Source organism: Anneissia japonica, unplaced genomic scaffold, assembly GCF_011630105.1.
Source record: "Anneissia japonica isolate Jap-2015-1 unplaced genomic scaffold, ASM1163010v1 scaffold287719_len1884721_cov185, whole genome shotgun sequence".
Classification (NCBI taxonomy): domain Eukaryota; kingdom Metazoa; phylum Echinodermata; class Crinoidea; order Comatulida; family Comatulidae; genus Anneissia; species Anneissia japonica.
The window spans coordinates 1629434-1645966 of NW_022715822.1; the positions used below are offsets into that span (position 1 = coordinate 1629434).

The 16533-nt window shown below is 34.9% G+C and overlaps 1 protein-coding gene across 5 annotated transcripts in view; it reads right to left on the reverse strand.

Moving 5' to 3' along the window:
- Window positions 1–2661: 2661 nt before the first annotated feature.
- Window positions 2662–16533, reverse strand: part of LOC117109394 (DNA ligase 3-like) — a 28557-nt gene continuing 14685 nt past the window's right edge. For all 5 annotated transcript variants that reach the window (XM_033251719.1, XM_033251721.1, XM_033251723.1 and 2 more), the window contains 12 exons: window positions 16033–16201; window positions 14725–14949; window positions 12617–12756; window positions 12316–12403; window positions 11251–11328; window positions 10373–10496; window positions 9224–9438; window positions 8161–8307; window positions 6781–7098; window positions 4851–4958; window positions 4565–4723; window positions 2662–3718 (listed from right to left, as the gene is read on the reverse strand). In XM_033251719.1, the coding sequence (XP_033107610.1) occupies window positions 3620–3718; window positions 4565–4723; window positions 4851–4958; window positions 6781–7098; window positions 8161–8307; window positions 9224–9438; window positions 10373–10496; window positions 11251–11328; window positions 12316–12403; window positions 12617–12756; window positions 14725–14949; window positions 16033–16201 (1870 nt within the window). In that variant the 3' untranslated portion in view covers window positions 2662–3619. The remainder of the gene's footprint in view (window positions 3719–4564; window positions 4724–4850; window positions 4959–6780; window positions 7099–8160; window positions 8308–9223; window positions 9439–10372; window positions 10497–11250; window positions 11329–12315; window positions 12404–12616; window positions 12757–14724; window positions 14950–16032; window positions 16202–16533) is intronic.

The window sequence follows — 16533 nt, forward strand, 5'->3', positions numbered from 1 at the left end:
CATATTAAAAAAAATACTAGTTTCTTGTCCCCTCGTGCTTTAATTTTCTTTATTTTACAAAAATCTGGCTAACTCACATCAGTTAAATTCCTCTCTTGATCGTGGTTGGGGATACATTACAGTAGTATGAATCATGTCTAGTTTTTCTTTTATTTGGTTTCAATGTGTCTACTTGGGAAAAGTGTGAAAGTAGTAACTGTTTCCCATTTTGGAGCTGCCCTTAATCTCGTTTTTTCAAACATTAGGACGAGAAACTATTTTTTTTTACTTGGCCTAATAAATTAATCAAATTAAGGTTATCAAAAGTGGTGAAAGGAGATTTAAGCCCACAACACTTCAGACAAGTCTTTTGTTATACCTTATTTAGCGAACCCACCGCCCGCCAATAGTCATTTTGAATAAAAATAAAATTTTATTTTTAGCCAATTAGCGCACCCACCACCATGAAAATGGAAATTTCAGAAAAAAATTAAAGTTCTTTATTTTTATTACGATTTTATAGTTTTCATGATTATGAAATCATTATCGAATCGACCTAGTGTAAAAACTTCTCTTATTTCTTTTATTTTCTATATGAACAATTGCTTTGTAGTTTTTTATTGTTATCGTTGCAAGTAGAAACTGGCTGGGGAGAAGTAAGAGCTATTTCACACCTTGAGACCGTTTTGGCATAAAGTGCTATATAAATCTAACTACAACAAACATTGATAAAGGATTGAGTTTTCAGAAATGTTCTAAAATATCTTAGAACAACATACAATGGGCAAGCGGACTAAGCCACATTGATCCCCTACCAAAAATTTCTCTTGAGCCCAACCGGCCTGGTGGATCTGATGACTTCAAGAAATTACATTTTCACCATGCATGCCTGATGTATGCCCATATATAGCCATGACATGCCTATATATGGGCATGATGTGATGTTACCACCATGACCATACTGAGGCATGTCATATTTTTTTGTCAAAATAAAATTTGATAGTCTTCTTTACAGAGCTTAAGGTAACGTGTTCCACCCAGTGGTGGATAGGATATAATTTTAGGGGGCCCCAAGATGTCCGACTGGGGATATAGGAGGGGGTGTTCCCTCTTTCCAAAACAAGATTTTTTTTTTTTAAATTGGGATTTCTAGCTGGAATGGGAAACTAGGCCTATTTTTTTTTTTTTTTTTTTTGGTTCAACTGCTTTTTTTTTGGTCCGACTGCCCAACGAGCTTTAGTAGATTGGGGGGGGGGCTTAAAGATCCCTGCCCCGCCGCCACTGGTTCCACCAGTGTGGACGGCTCAAGTCCAGACCAATACTTGATGAACTGTTTGGGTTTAATTTATATACCATAAAACCTCGAATTTAAGCCCTGGGCTTCCTTTTTTTCGGTCAAACTTTGGATGGGCTTCTGTTTGAGGCTTCTTTTGCAAAGTAAAGAGGGGATGGATGCTGTAAATTTTAGGAATTACTACTATAAAACAAAAAATAGGGCCACTGCAACATCAATCTGTATCATAGAGTGTATTAACCAGCATTAAATCACCTAAACTACTGTATAAACCAAGCGTGTTTTTAATTTATTTTGTTGCTTTGAAATTCATGCACAGTGTATGTACTGTACTATCCATGCTATCTTGAAAACATGGGCTTCTTTTCGAGGCTACTTTTGTAAACTAAAGAGGGGGCTTCACTTCAAGGGTTTTACGGTGTAACTACTTGAATTTGTTCTACAAACACGATAATCGAAGAGACGAGAAACCAAATAAGATCATGTATGTTTTACTATATGTTGACATATGCCAACACACTATCACTGTCTCTTGTTTCTTCTACATACATATATTTATGAAGTAACATACATAAGATATAAAACAACTTAACATAATTTGTCATCAAATCTACAGATCTGACAACTAATGAACCGGTTCATTGAGAGTGTTTCTATAAAATGATAAATACTGCAATTTGTTACTTATGAACTGGTCAGGTTGAAACCTTTATATATTTTGCATCGCAGCCATCAGAAAATTAATGGCTCCGATATAAATGACTATCCAACAAACCAGAAAACATTGTTACGGTATTACTGTACAAACTTCAATAAGCTTCCTACAACACAAAAACATTTAAATAACATTTTTCCATAAAAAATATCAATCAATCAATCATTGAGATTGAAACAAAAATTTATCTACAATTGTATCTTCTCTTGTTTCAAAATTCATCTTTATACACCAGACAAAGATGCAAAACACAAATTGACAATAAATAAGAAGATTAATAATGACCCTGAAACACAATCACTGTGGATGCAGAGCAAGTACTGTATATATGCATGTCTTCTTACTACGAGACAAACAAGCTTTGAATATTACTTCATCACCATTAGCCCCCATAAACCCCTGCCTGTCATATGGTGATGACTATTTCAAGACGATATTACAAGCCTCCATTTTGAGCTTTCCTCATCCAGGTTTTAGGTTTAACCACGATGATGAAATTTTCTTTAACAAAAAAAAAATGTAGTATGCCCATATATAGTCATGATGTGCCTATATATGGTCATGATGTGATGTCATCATGACCATATTTAGGCATGTAACATGTTTATGTTAAATAAGAAGAAAAACAAAATCAATTTCATCTTCAAATTACCTTATTTGCAAATTTAAATAAGTTATTAACAATTAAAAATATGAATGATAAAATATTGTCCATGTTAATTACATTTCCTGTATTCTTTTACATAGGCCCTTAAATTGGCTGGTAACCAATTTAAGGAATTTTTTGGTAAAATGTATGCAAATCAGCGACAAATACATCTTTTTTACGATCTGTTTTTCATCATACGTTAATAAGTTATTTGATCACACCTTTTTCTTTCTTTTTAATTTGTTGACTGTTAATTTTTTACTTTTGTTGCTAGGAAAGGCTAGGCCAGTTGCCAACACTATTCAAGCGCTTGTGAGTCATGTACCTGGTAAAAGGTGTGATAGTGTTCGTTCCTCTGCGTTAAGGTAGATTCACACCGAATCCGGTTCTTAGAACGTTTTCGATGCACGTCTTAGTACACGCCTCTATTCTTCACCACTGATTCGATTTTCTTTCTTTCTTTTCTTAGCCATACGAACCGAATTCGGATTCGGTGTACCTTTATTCTGTTTCAGATTTCTATTTCAGCATGGTTAGCTTAGTTGACCTACTAGAATACATTTTGTTGTATTTGTTTTCTCTACAGCACATAGAGATAACGTACTGCGCTATATAAGTCCCCAACCATCACCATCTTTTTAAGTGAATTATTCAAAAGTTGAATTTGAATTTTTACATTTTTTTGGCAGGCAGTATATCTTTAGCCTGAACACCGAAATAAAATCATTTTCTTGGCCTCCGTTTATGTCCATCTGCTATTAGCATTCAACTCAACTAATTCCTCACCACAAAAACTGACCAATCAGAACAGGTCTAGGAAAATGCGCATCCTACAAACTCGTGTGCCGGCCCACAAATGCATATGCGCTTGAATATGTTTTTACATTGTTGTCTTGTGGGACCATACCAACAATATCCAAAAAGGGGGGTGGGTGTGCTTAATGGAAAGTTCCAATATTTGTTATTGCAATTGAAGAAGCAGCTACTCTGAAGGTAGAAAAGCATCCTCATCAACCAGCTTTCGTTGCCGGATACATTCCCAAATCCATTTTTCTGAGACACACTTCAAAGAAGAATCATTCTATTGACAAAAATTAACAAAATAGGTTAGTGAAGAAACACGCAGGCCGGGAAAAAGATTTTTTGTGCCTACGACTAAGAAATTTGTCTCGATAAAATGCCTCCTGCAACAAATGTTATCTGTACTCCTTATAGCCTAACACTTTATTTTTTTAAACATTTTTTCCCCTAAAAGTGCCTCCGAGACATTTATGATGCCTTGTCCGCCGGTCGCACAGTCACATACTTTTTCGAGCCCTGGAAAAAAGTAGAAATTTATCGTCCAAACCTAAGTTCTGGTTTGGGCAACTGCTTTTAATCTCACAAATATTCTTTTTTAGATCCAAAATCTATACATACTTATAGTACTACAGGCAAATAATTTTTAGGTTTATCCTTTATGGAATCATGAATTTTGTTCAATTGAAGACCACTTTTGGGACCATGGTTTCATGGTCTTTAGCAAAAACAATATTACTAAAAAGATGTAAGGTAGGTGTTCATTTAGAATGGCAGAAAGATCTTTAATTGGAGATGGTCTATCATTGGAGGGGTTTTTAATTAGAAGGAGACCTTTAGTATATATTTTTGGATATTCTGTATGAGGACTATCGTTGATCATTTTTAGCAGTGCATCGAGAACAAGTCTTGTTTCATGCATGTGCCAAAAGGGCTTTCAATCAAATTCCCAACCTAGCCCCAGTGGAGCTGGTTAAGATGTCTGCAAACACAGCAGAAGGCCCCAGGTTTAAATCCCGACTTTTATCACTCTCGCTGATACCTCCTCTGTTAATTATAAGGACTGAATCTAAAATCATAAATTTTACCCAATATTCTTAATAGAAAACAAAAATTATTCCAGATTTACCTGTTTGGCACTTTCTTTAATGTGATGAGTTGCATTAGCTTTGTTGAAATCATCCATGACATCACCATTGTATGCAATGATGTAACGTCGTAAGGACTTAATATTTGGATGTGATCGGTCAATGCAAACTTTGACCCCACTGAAGATGTCAAGAAGGCCCTAAATAGAAAACAAAATAAATTTGAATTTCTTGTTAGACATTCTCAATACTATTCTTTAAATAAATTTGCTGAAATTTATTATTACATTTCAATCATATGATTTACTATATAATTATAATGCTTACCTTCAGTATTGGTGAGCTGTGTCCATTTGGACTTGGGTGGCTGAACTTTGACCTGTGGCTTGGATTTGTTTGATAACAAGCTGCACCATATTGGCACATTAGTTTGCCCTAAAATTGGACAGAAATGGGATGGTCCATTATGATTAAAATTTAATGGTTGATAAAATAAAATAAAAATGAAAAATATACAAATGGAATACAGTACAATAGTCTATACACCATTTAATTGGGCGTAATTTTGAGAAAGCGCCACCAACGTTTGAAGACTCGCAACTTTTCATAAGTGGGCATCCAGCAGAGCAGCCGTAACAAATCAAACAAAAACACTGAATTGTATGGAGACACAGTGCTATACAAATGACACAGATTACTAAGGTTGAATTTGTCCTTTCAGCTGCACAATATGAGTAATGTCATTCGTACAAAATTGACGGGAAATTTTGCGAGTGGTTAAAGGGTTGTACTGCTGGAAGCCAATGAGCTTGGATAAATGAAATTGTAAATTATATAATATAAATAGCTTTCTCCTGTGTAGGATACGCTTAATTACTATATCTCATATATATTAATTGGATTTGGATTGGATTGGATTTATTCGGTGTAAACACCAAGGATAGCCCATGAAAGTCTAGAAGAAGACTTATTTCCAGTGGGGTCCTTCTGGTGGTGATTGGGCAGTACACCGGGGGACAATCCCCTACTCTTTTCCAAAGAGTGTACTGCGTTCTTTAACATGCACATTGGCCATAATGCACACGGGACCAACGGCTTAAACGTCTCATCCAAAAGACGGTGCGCTATTGTAACTTGTATTTCAGCCCTCTAGCTGAAACACAAGGAGAGGCAGCAATGGGAATTAAACCAGGGACCTAGAGATCTCCATGGTTTAGCACACACACAGTTTGCTACCACCAGATTATTGGTTAATAATAACATTTTATTCGTCAAATCTATCTGTGATTTTTACAACTTCCTGCGACTACCACACCCCTGCCTAAGCATAAACTGTAAGACAGATTGAAATGGCTTATATCAAAGAGTATAGAACTCCAACAGATCGGACTGTCCTCATTTTGTATGCACGCAATGGAACGTTAAAAAGAAGTACTACCGCGAGATAGGGGCGCCCTATTAGAGTTCGAAACTTGAACATGCACATAGCAAACGTTCGATACGTACATCTTTTAAGGACATGCCCCTTCGTGGCAGTACTTTTTAAAATAGGATTACGTTCCAACGAAACCACGAGAGTCGGACCTCTTGCAGTTCAACACTCTTTGCTTATACTGATGGACGCTTTGCTGTTTATTTTTATGAGATAGTTAAACAAATACAAAATGGATGTATTTCGGTAAAGCAGTGAATTCTACTTCCCTCGTTGTTGCATGATTAGGAATAATAATAATAATAATAATAATAATAATAATAATAAGCTTTATTTAAAACACAGAAAACTTGGTTCAACTATTCAGTTATTATTCTGCAAGGCCGTGTATACAACAATTAAACCAGAAAATCAAAAGAAAAAAAAAATGACTTAAAATAAACAAATCAAACAATTGTTTAAACGCACAAATATCTAAACTAGACTTAAATCTTAAACTAACTTACTATCACTAAACAAACTCGAACAAAACAAAAATATTGTAGTTTATGTAAGAAACTACTATAAAGGTGTTAACAGTAATTATATTACAATTCTAAAAGTATATAACAGCAATTATATACTTTTTAAATAAGGACAATTTCTTAACATTAAAAAATTTTTTTTTTTTCTACTTTGCGTGAGGAGGTAGTCACAATCATCCAACACCGCGAGAAGTAGTACTTCGCCTCCAACCATGTTGTATTTGTATACTACAGGATGGTAAAATAAGTATAAATGCAATCATCCACCTATTACAAATGAATGGTGCATTTTAACTAGTACCTTTTTCGGACTGGGTGTATTTGCTGGCTCTTCGTCCAAGTGACGTTTTTTTGGAGTCTTTTTTGGTGTTATATCCATCTTCTTTGGAGTTGCTTTTTCCTGTTTCACTGGAGTTCCCTTCTTTGGAGTTTTCTCATTATTTTCCCCACCCTGGGCTGTAGGTTTTGAAATGGGAGTGGATCGACCGGAGCTGCTTGCCCCCTCATCTGAGTTGTCTTTCCCACGCTTCATCCTTGACTTTAACCTCCCTCCCTCGTCTTTCTTACCTTTCACCAGGCTTGGGATGTCAGAAGTGTCTTTGGATGTTTTATACAATTCCTTGTGTAATAAAAAAAAATACAATTCTCATCAAAAGAGGGCCATTATTAAAATTAATATAGTTTCACATGATACAATTCTCATCAATAGAGGGGCATTTTAAAACTAATAGTTTCACATGATACAATTCTCATCAATAGAGGGCCATTTTAAAACTAATAATTTCACATATACAATTCACATCAGTAGAGGGCCATTTTAAAAGTAATATAGTTTCACATCTATTTAATCTTGGCCACAAAAATAGTCATGTTTAAGTTTTACTTGTTATATATTATTATTTTGTTTCTTGTTGTTTGTTTTGTTGTATGTATGTTTTTTGACCACTTTGATAAATGACATAATAAGTATATAAGTTTCAGTGCATTACGTTAAGAACACTGCTTTCTTATTCCTGATGATGACATAATTAATGTCGAAATATTGACTCCCGACATGATGGCGTGCATTTTTATACTTGGAGTATGCATTATATTATCTTATTGCTTTCTTAGGCAAGACTTTTTTTTATACCTTGCTTTGCAGATTGTCAGAGGAAGGTGGAAAACAAAATAAAAATAAAATTTAGTCTTCTTATTTAACAAATGTTTTTGCCAAAAATCCGAGACGGAGGAGAAAATAAAAATATCATTTTATTGTTGAATGTAAACAGTGTATTTATGGGATTGTAAAATGCTTTAAATTTATAAACTAGGAAGAAATACACATATCTTATTTTTGGAGATTTTAAGGCAGCGACGGGCGTAATAAAATGAATAAATTTTTTTCCCCCTGAAATTTCCACTTTTTCAAGGTGCCAGGTGCGCAAATTAAATATTTTTATTCCAAATAATCAATATTGGCAGGCGGTGGGTTTGCGAAACAAGGTATAAAGAAAGTCTCAAATTTTTAACAGTTATTGCAGTGTTAAGATTTTACCTTGTGTTGCACATATGCTGAGCTGACTTGTTGCAATATTAGTACATAAATAACTGGCAAGAAATCTGTTGCCTTGCGCAAGGACAAAACCACAGTGATGAGCAAGGCCACACTTACTTAAGTATGACCGACATTTATACTCACCCGTAGTTGAGCGAGACTAGTGGCTGACCGCCAGTCCTTATCATCCCTCATCCGGGCGACACGCGGAAAACGAATTGAGATTCCCCCTCCTGTATGTGTTTCTGACTGCGAGAACTCAGCTCCAATGATTTCCCACACAGGGGAGGCCTGTCAAGAGAAAGTTTGGAACTTGGGGGTAAAGTGAACGAATGAAGCAAAACTGTAAACGTTAACAGATGCAAAGAGGTCAGGGAAAGGGGTAAGAAAGGGTCAACTACTAGTAAATTAATAAAACTAGTCAAGTACATTAACTTATAGTTAAACTTGTCTAAATCGACTTTGCCTAAATCAGTAATTTCTAAGTCAATCCTATTTTGCCAAATTGTTGTGTTTTCCATTAATTAATGATCTGTAAGTCGAATTAAATCTAGGTCGAACAATTGTTCAATGCCATTTTGGATTCGACTCGGCAAGTTCAACTGTATTCATCTTATATAAATCGGTTTTTTTAAAAGGTATTATTATTTATGTTAGTTTTTATTATTTATTTTCTCTTTAATTCTCTTGATTAATTTTTATTTCAATTATTTTTCTGTGTGCCAATTATAGTTTTTTCATTTTGTTGATTACCATTTTTAATGTTTTCCTTAAATCATTTATTTTTTAAATATTTTATGATTCTTTTCATTTTTCTGTTTTAATATCATTAATTTGTTTATGTTAAAGATCTAGTTTAATTTTTATTCTTTTGTCTTTTATTGTATGTACTGAGGGTCCCAACTGATCAGATCTGGTGGGATGGACCACCCTCACAAAATATTGTTTAAATAAATATAAAAATAAAACTAATATTATTCAAAATTTGGATTCAGATCTGGTTACTTTCTGCACATCACAGCTTGTTTAGCTCATTTGTGATTGGTCAACCTCACTTGACATCACAAAACCTCCCACATTAAGACTAGGCAGAAGCTTGTGAAAAAATTAAATATTTCTCCTTCTCAATAGAAAACCATCCCACACATTTGGTCAACTCCCTTCCCAAGCAAACCAAAGCTGCTAAGTAATAAATGACTTCACATACCTTTGGATCCTTGATTACAAAATCTGGGACGAGATTTTTGTGAACTCGTAACCACGAAGGGACTTTCGACATATCTTTACTGATTTTCTTCATTGGCAATTCTGCGTTTAGTTTCTCTAACATCTTGTCGTCAATTCCGCCACATTTGGTGACAGTGAGGAACCGATCCGCATGCTGGTCATAGACACCGAGCAAGAAAACGGACATAATTCCACCTGTGAATATAAAAATAAATTATATATTGTTTATTGTGATGTAAATCATTTAAAAATTAAAAATATATTTGTTTAGAACATGTTAAAAATGTACTGAGCCTTTTAATGTACTTTTAGCCTTTTCGCCCGCCATATTCACGAGGGCTCAATTTAACTTCCTTTGGTTTACTGTATATTTCAATAGCCCATTGGCTATTTTACTAGTACTAATAAATTAGTAAATAATATAGTTTATAATTGATCACTGGCCCACCGGGCTAGTAATAAAGTACGTCTACAAGCCCAGAGGAGCTTTTACTAGACATTGTACGATGGACTAGTGCTAAGTCGAACCCTGTTCAGGCCCATTGTTTTCTTGAGTGCTGCTTGAAAATGTGGGGCGATGCCATTATTTTTTATATGCGTGAGTGTGAAAAAATTGAATTTCTGTGATCTTGACCTTTGAAATTTCCTTCCGAAAATTTGAAAGGTGCCATTTTTTGATTATTATGTACCATTCCACTAAATTTTATGATGATTCATTTATTATTTTTGGCATAAACTTGCTAACAGACAGAGAGCAGTGAATGCATAACCTCATTGGAGGAGGAAATATATAAAAGACAACAATGGGATATAGGAACTTGGGCTATGGCTAATTGCTATACAGAACCTGGCTCTTAAAATCATCTGAACACACATAAACCTAAGTCCACACTATCAAGTTTGCTTTGACAAAAAAGTGTTGTATGCTCATACAAAGTCATGATGTGACTATATATGGTCATGACGTGATGTCATCATGACCATATTAAGGCACATCACATTTTTTTGTCAAATCAGATTTGATAGTCTAGATGGGCTTAAAAGGAAAAATGATTTAAAGCCAGTTAGTAGGATACCTAGCATAGACATGCCAACAATTCCCTACACTACCAAGGTTTCTACAGATTACCTTTATTTCCTGTTCCATAATAGCCACCGAGGAGAATGAGATCAGCAGAATCTGCCATAGCACCCTCATTGAGGTAATCTTTCTTAACCTTTAACCAATGCCGCATCCCTGGCTCGTACTTACTCTAGAATGAGAAGGAAGTATTTAAACCAATCCACATTTACCAATGAGAATGGGGACCAATCAGAAAATTAATTAAATTCAGGATGTTTACATTGTGCACTTTAAAGAACCCACTGCATCTTTTGAAAGAGTAGGGGGTGGGGTTACCCCGATGCTGTCGCTGTGGAATAATGTGAACATGCAGCTACTATAAGCGCCTCTTTATGACGACTAGGTAGTCACGGACCACGTCCTTATGCAATTCAGCACAATGATGCTACAAGTTTAAGTTTACCGTTACTTTGCCTTTTTAGAATGAAATGCTATACTGTTTGCTGCCACCTATAGTTTAATTTTTATTGATATTCCCAGAATAAATTTCTGGAATTAATTGTTGATACCGATAGAACAATCATTTGAAACCTCTGAATAAATTTTCTAATTAAATCAAACATTTGTCCAATCCTGCTATATAATGTTAAAAGCTGCTTCCAATGTAATTCCTTACACCTCATTTCCATATATTGTTATAGGCATACTGTACGTTAATTTTACTATTGTAATTACACATGTGAATATGACTATGACTTCGAATAATCCTTTCATAATCAATCACACATTTTCTGCAATTTTATATCATGTTATTTATTTTTATAATTTCACTTTGGAAGTAATAGTGATTAAGTTTTAGAAACCAGTTTACTCGCTTGCCTCTTACATTTTTGGCATTTGTTATAAAATGACAGGAATAAATGTCGTGTCACTTGTATTTTTACCTGCGAATCCTTTAACACAAGTCCTTCTAATCCTTCTTGGAACACTTCAGTTAACAGTCCTGCAAGTTGTTCATGTTTCTAAGGAGGAAAATAAGTGTTACCAATATATTAGTCCCTACACAACATAACAGACTCCCCAACACTTCCTAAGAATTGAGTATGTTTAGCAGGTTTTTGTTTATATTTTATATTGTTTAATTAGGATATGCAACACAAAGAAGTAAAGGAAGACCTTATAGGTTGGGCCTAGCAAAGGAACAATCATGAAAGAGAGGTATTATCACTAACTCCTGAAAATTGAAACTAAAATTCTACACTACATGATGGCTAGTATTTAACAGTTCTGTAAATGTAGTTATTGCAAGTATGAAGTTATTGAAATTTATCATCAAATATTAGCTAGGCCCAGCAATGAAAATAACCAGGTTTTCCTTGCGAAAGCCTATGCAACACTCTGTGAGGCCAAGGCAAGACCAATCTAGAATGGCAAGGCCAGTGGGGCTCAATATCTTTTTATATTTTTCATTGCCTGAGGTCACCACTATTAAATTCTAAACAATTTCAATTTCAAGGGGCGAGCTGATACCCAAGGACCTTTGGTGATCCCTTAAGCATATCACACATAAAAGTGAATTTAGCTGAGCTACCAGCCTCGCATTCTAAGCATCTCAGTAGAACCTGCTGAGGATAATAATGGATTATGCTGACCTTTTAATATGCAAGGCAGTGGTGGCTCCAGAAATTTGCCGACAGGGGGTCTGAAATAAGGGATTGACTAGAGCCTCGGTTAGTGTCCCAGATTAAAACTCTCTGGCAGTGTTCATGGGAAGAGTGTTATTGCTCAGCATTTGCTTTTAGATTACATTATAAGATTGGCAATCAAAATAACATTATTTGGTATTAAAAGGAAAATTATTATTTCTGGTCTAATGACAACCAAAAGATGGGGGGGGGGGGGGGGTCAATGCCTTCCATATCTTCCAGTGGCATCACCACTGGTGCAAGCCTGGTGGTGGCTTTTGTGCTATTAATCCCTGTTTGCATATTAAGAGAGAAGTCCTATACCGTCAGTTCATGCATCTCTGAGAACATAATCCTTCCGCGAATCGGTGTGAGATTCTTCTCTAGAATCTTTCTTCTTTCCTGTAAAGGTCTACAAGAAATTATTTTAAAAAAAAATTAATTGAATATCACATGACTATGTAAGATAGTCAGTATTAAACTTTTTCTTTTCCAATTATATCATAAAACATTAACTGAAAGTGATTGATAAATATAACCCTTAAAAACATTGTTCAAACAAATTTCAATTTAACTGTTTTTTTTTTTCTAGTTAAAAGTGATTATATATAAATAAGTGGCTTACTTATCCATGAGACTTTGGCCGTTGAAGTAAAGGCAGTCAAAGATGAACAAACAGACTGTGGCATCTGCGAAAGCACTTTTCTTGTGAACTCCAAGAGTCCCGAAAGGAAGGATGTTGCCATGGTTATCAACAAGAAGAATCTGTACACGAACATTTTTAGATTTAAAAAAAAAAAAAAAGTTATATCAAGCTGTCCAAACTATCAAGTTTTGTTTGACAAAAACATGTGACATGCCTAAATATGGTCATGATGACATCACATCATGACCATATATAGGCACATCATGACTATATATGGGCATACAACAGTTATGATGACATCACATCATGACCATATATAGGCACATCATGAATATATATGGCATACAACAGTTATGATGACATCACATCATGACTATATATGGAAATACAACAGTTATGATGACATCACATCATGACCATATATAGGCACATCATGACTATATATGGGCATACAACAGTTATGATGACATCACATCATGACCATATATAGGCATATCATGAATATATATGGGCATACAACAGTTATGATGACATCACATCATGACCATATATAGGCACATCATGACTATATATGGGCTAACAACAGTTATGATGACATCACATCATGACCATATATTCTTCAGTTATGATGACACCACATCATGACCATATATATGCACATCATGACTATATATGGGCATACAACAGTTATGATGACATCACATCATGACCATATATAGGCACATCATGAATATATATGGGCATACAACAGTTATGATGACATCACATCATGACCATATATAGGCACATCATGACTATATATGGGCATATATCAGTTGTTTTGTCAAAGAAAATGTTATAGTGTGGACAGAGCTAAATATGATTTCTTCATTGCTATATTAGGAATTCACAAGTTGTCTAATATCTATTAAAATGTGTAATATAGTGGAATTATTATACAGTTAACACCCACTAATAAAACCTAGTAGATTAAGAAAATACATTATTGAATAAATTCACTGGATCCAACAATAAATATGTATTAGAGGTTCTTTTTTGATGATCCAAAGTCAAGTGTAAAATTGAAATTTATTATTTTATTATTATTTTATTTTATTTAGACACGATAGCATTGCAACACAAAGGTTATTTTACAAATGGTCGTGTATAAATGTTACTCACTATTTATTCCTTGATGTTTCGCCTGCTATCTGCAAGGCTTAGTTATAAGTGCCTATATGGCAGTGGTGTTGTCACATAGGAGAAATCAATAGTAACTTCAAAATTTTACACTTGACTTTTGATCGTCAAAAAAGAACCTCTAATACATATTAAGAATATACACATTGTAATTAGGAAATTAGACCTGGCATTTCAAATATGTTCTTACCCCTGTCCACACTTTATGTCCAAGAATATTATGTTCATAACCCCGTCTACATGGCATTGTTGGTGATGCTATCTCAAAATTTGGGAGTGCACCTTCCTCCCCTTCGCGTTCGCACCTGTTCATAAATTTTAGATTCTTGGTGACTGAAGAGTGCCTTGAGACAGTTTTTACTTACTGTGGAAGGTGCTATAAAAATACATAACCATTGACCACCACTGACTATCAAATTTAAAGTGACAATGAGATGTGCATGACAATGAGATGTGCATATTGTACGCAAATATGGGCATACCAGATAATTGTCACATAAAATCTGATATGTAGATAAAACTTTTAGGAATACATGTTATCCAGACAAAATGGCTCCAGCACCAAAATGTTGGCTGTCTGGACGCAGCACAAGAATACATTTATTATCCAAAAATAAAATGTCTACGGAGTGCCCCCAACCACATTTTGCGCACATTTTCCAGCCCTGATGGGAGCAACATTTTCAGATTTACTCCATATACTCTACGCATTCAAAGCATAGCTTCCCTGTGATGTAATTTTCCCACAAGATATGTACTACTGACATTGCCAAAAAAAGAGCTTCACAAAATAGAAGATGCTACCTAGATGTGTAAGCTCTCAAATTCTAGCGTATTCTGCCCCTTACCTTTAGTACAGTAGATAGTAGAAAGGCTTATCTACTACATAGCAAAATCAAATAACTTACCTCACTGTCTAAGATAATGCTATCTCCGTGAGGACAAGCAAGTGGAAGGTAGTCTTTGATATGCGCCACCTTGTGAGGGAGTACCTGTTTGAGACTCCGACTAAAGTATTGAAATGTGTCGCCACTTTTGTGTACCTGAACCCGCTCGCCGTCGTATTTAATTTCTGCGTAGATTCCATTTGGGCATTTTCGAAATGCTTGCTCAACAGAGCGGCATGCCTCGGCCTGATGAAGTGGAAATTATATGTATAGTTTATTTAAAAGTTTATTTCAATAGTTCCCATCTTGGGGTCTAAGAAAACTAATTGGGGTCTACCAAGTCAAAATGGTCTGCAAAAAATGTTGGAGTCTGCTAGCCATTGAGACTAATTTTTCATGATTCCATTATTTTTCTCATCTTACAACAGTGAGATACAGTAAACATCTTACTGAAAATTATTAGGAGACTTGATCAATAATGGAATAGTTTTGACATACTTTTTTGGCACTTTCGAAATGCTTGCTCATCAGAGCAGCAGGCCTCAGTCTGAGGAAGTAGAAATTATACATATTTAAACACATCCCGAGGGGTTTGCAAATGCAAAAATGTTGGGAACTACTGATTATTAGTATATGTCCTGTCTATTAGACGAGACTTTATTTATTCCTTGTTTCATGTACTTATTGGAGGAGGGCGGAATAAAAAAAAAAAATACTTATTTAGCAAGTAGTTTTGCAAAAATCATCCAGACGGAGGAGAAAATAAAAATAAAATTTTATTGGTAAATGTAAAATAGGATGGTTAAATGCTTCAAATTTATGTAATTAGGAAGAAATATACATATCTTATCTTTGAATATTTCAAGGCAGTGGACGGCATAATAAAAATGAAGAAAAACTTTTATTTTTACTGAAATTCCCACTTTTTCGTGGTGGCGGGTGCGTTAATTGGCCAAAAATAAATTTTATTTTTATTCGAAATCATTAATATTTGCAGTCGGCTGGTTCGCTAAACAAGATATAAAGAAGTCTTGCCTTAGTATGAAGAGTTGTTAGTACTGTATATGTAGCTACCAAATTACTAAGGTGCATTTTTTACAATAGTATATACTTAAGTGAGACTAAGGTCGAACATTTTAAATTGATATAACATTTATCAAGTTTATGCCTATATACAACAATCAAATTGAACTATCTATGCTCTGATTGGCTGTGAAGCAGATTTTAGCCTAATTTATTAGTTTATTATTTTGAAAACCCAAAAAGATGCTCCAAGATACAGACATTTTATTTTGTATGATATTCTCTCAAAAACATTCAACAACCTACCAGCATGGGTAAGACTGGCGTCATAAGACTAGCTTGGATGGTCAGTTTCTTGGTCATTCCAGGTACTCCATTGGATGCTTTTTTATTCTGTTGAACCCTTTCCACGAGATCCTTCAAATTACGTGATGCCTTGAATGCCTCATGGGCATTTGGGGCCAGGCCATCAAGGCTGGGAAAGAAAGAGAGCTTGATAATATGTTAACTGATCTAGTATTTTGGGCTTTCAAGAATCAGTATAACTTCATGCCTGATATAGCCCAAACTCCATTCTGTTGACTAAAATCTTTAGCATGGACAATAAACATCACTCTCCACCTTGGAGTTAAAATTGGTACCTTGCAACAGTGAATGATCTAGAAAGTTGTCAGACCAGTGATACTAGAGGGGCTAAGGGGCAAAGAATTGGTAGAGTTCAGGAGGTTGTTAAAGTACATTGGCATCTAGAGACACTGGGAAGGTTTGGGCTGATCAAAGTTGGCTCAAACAATTTTTTTTTAATGG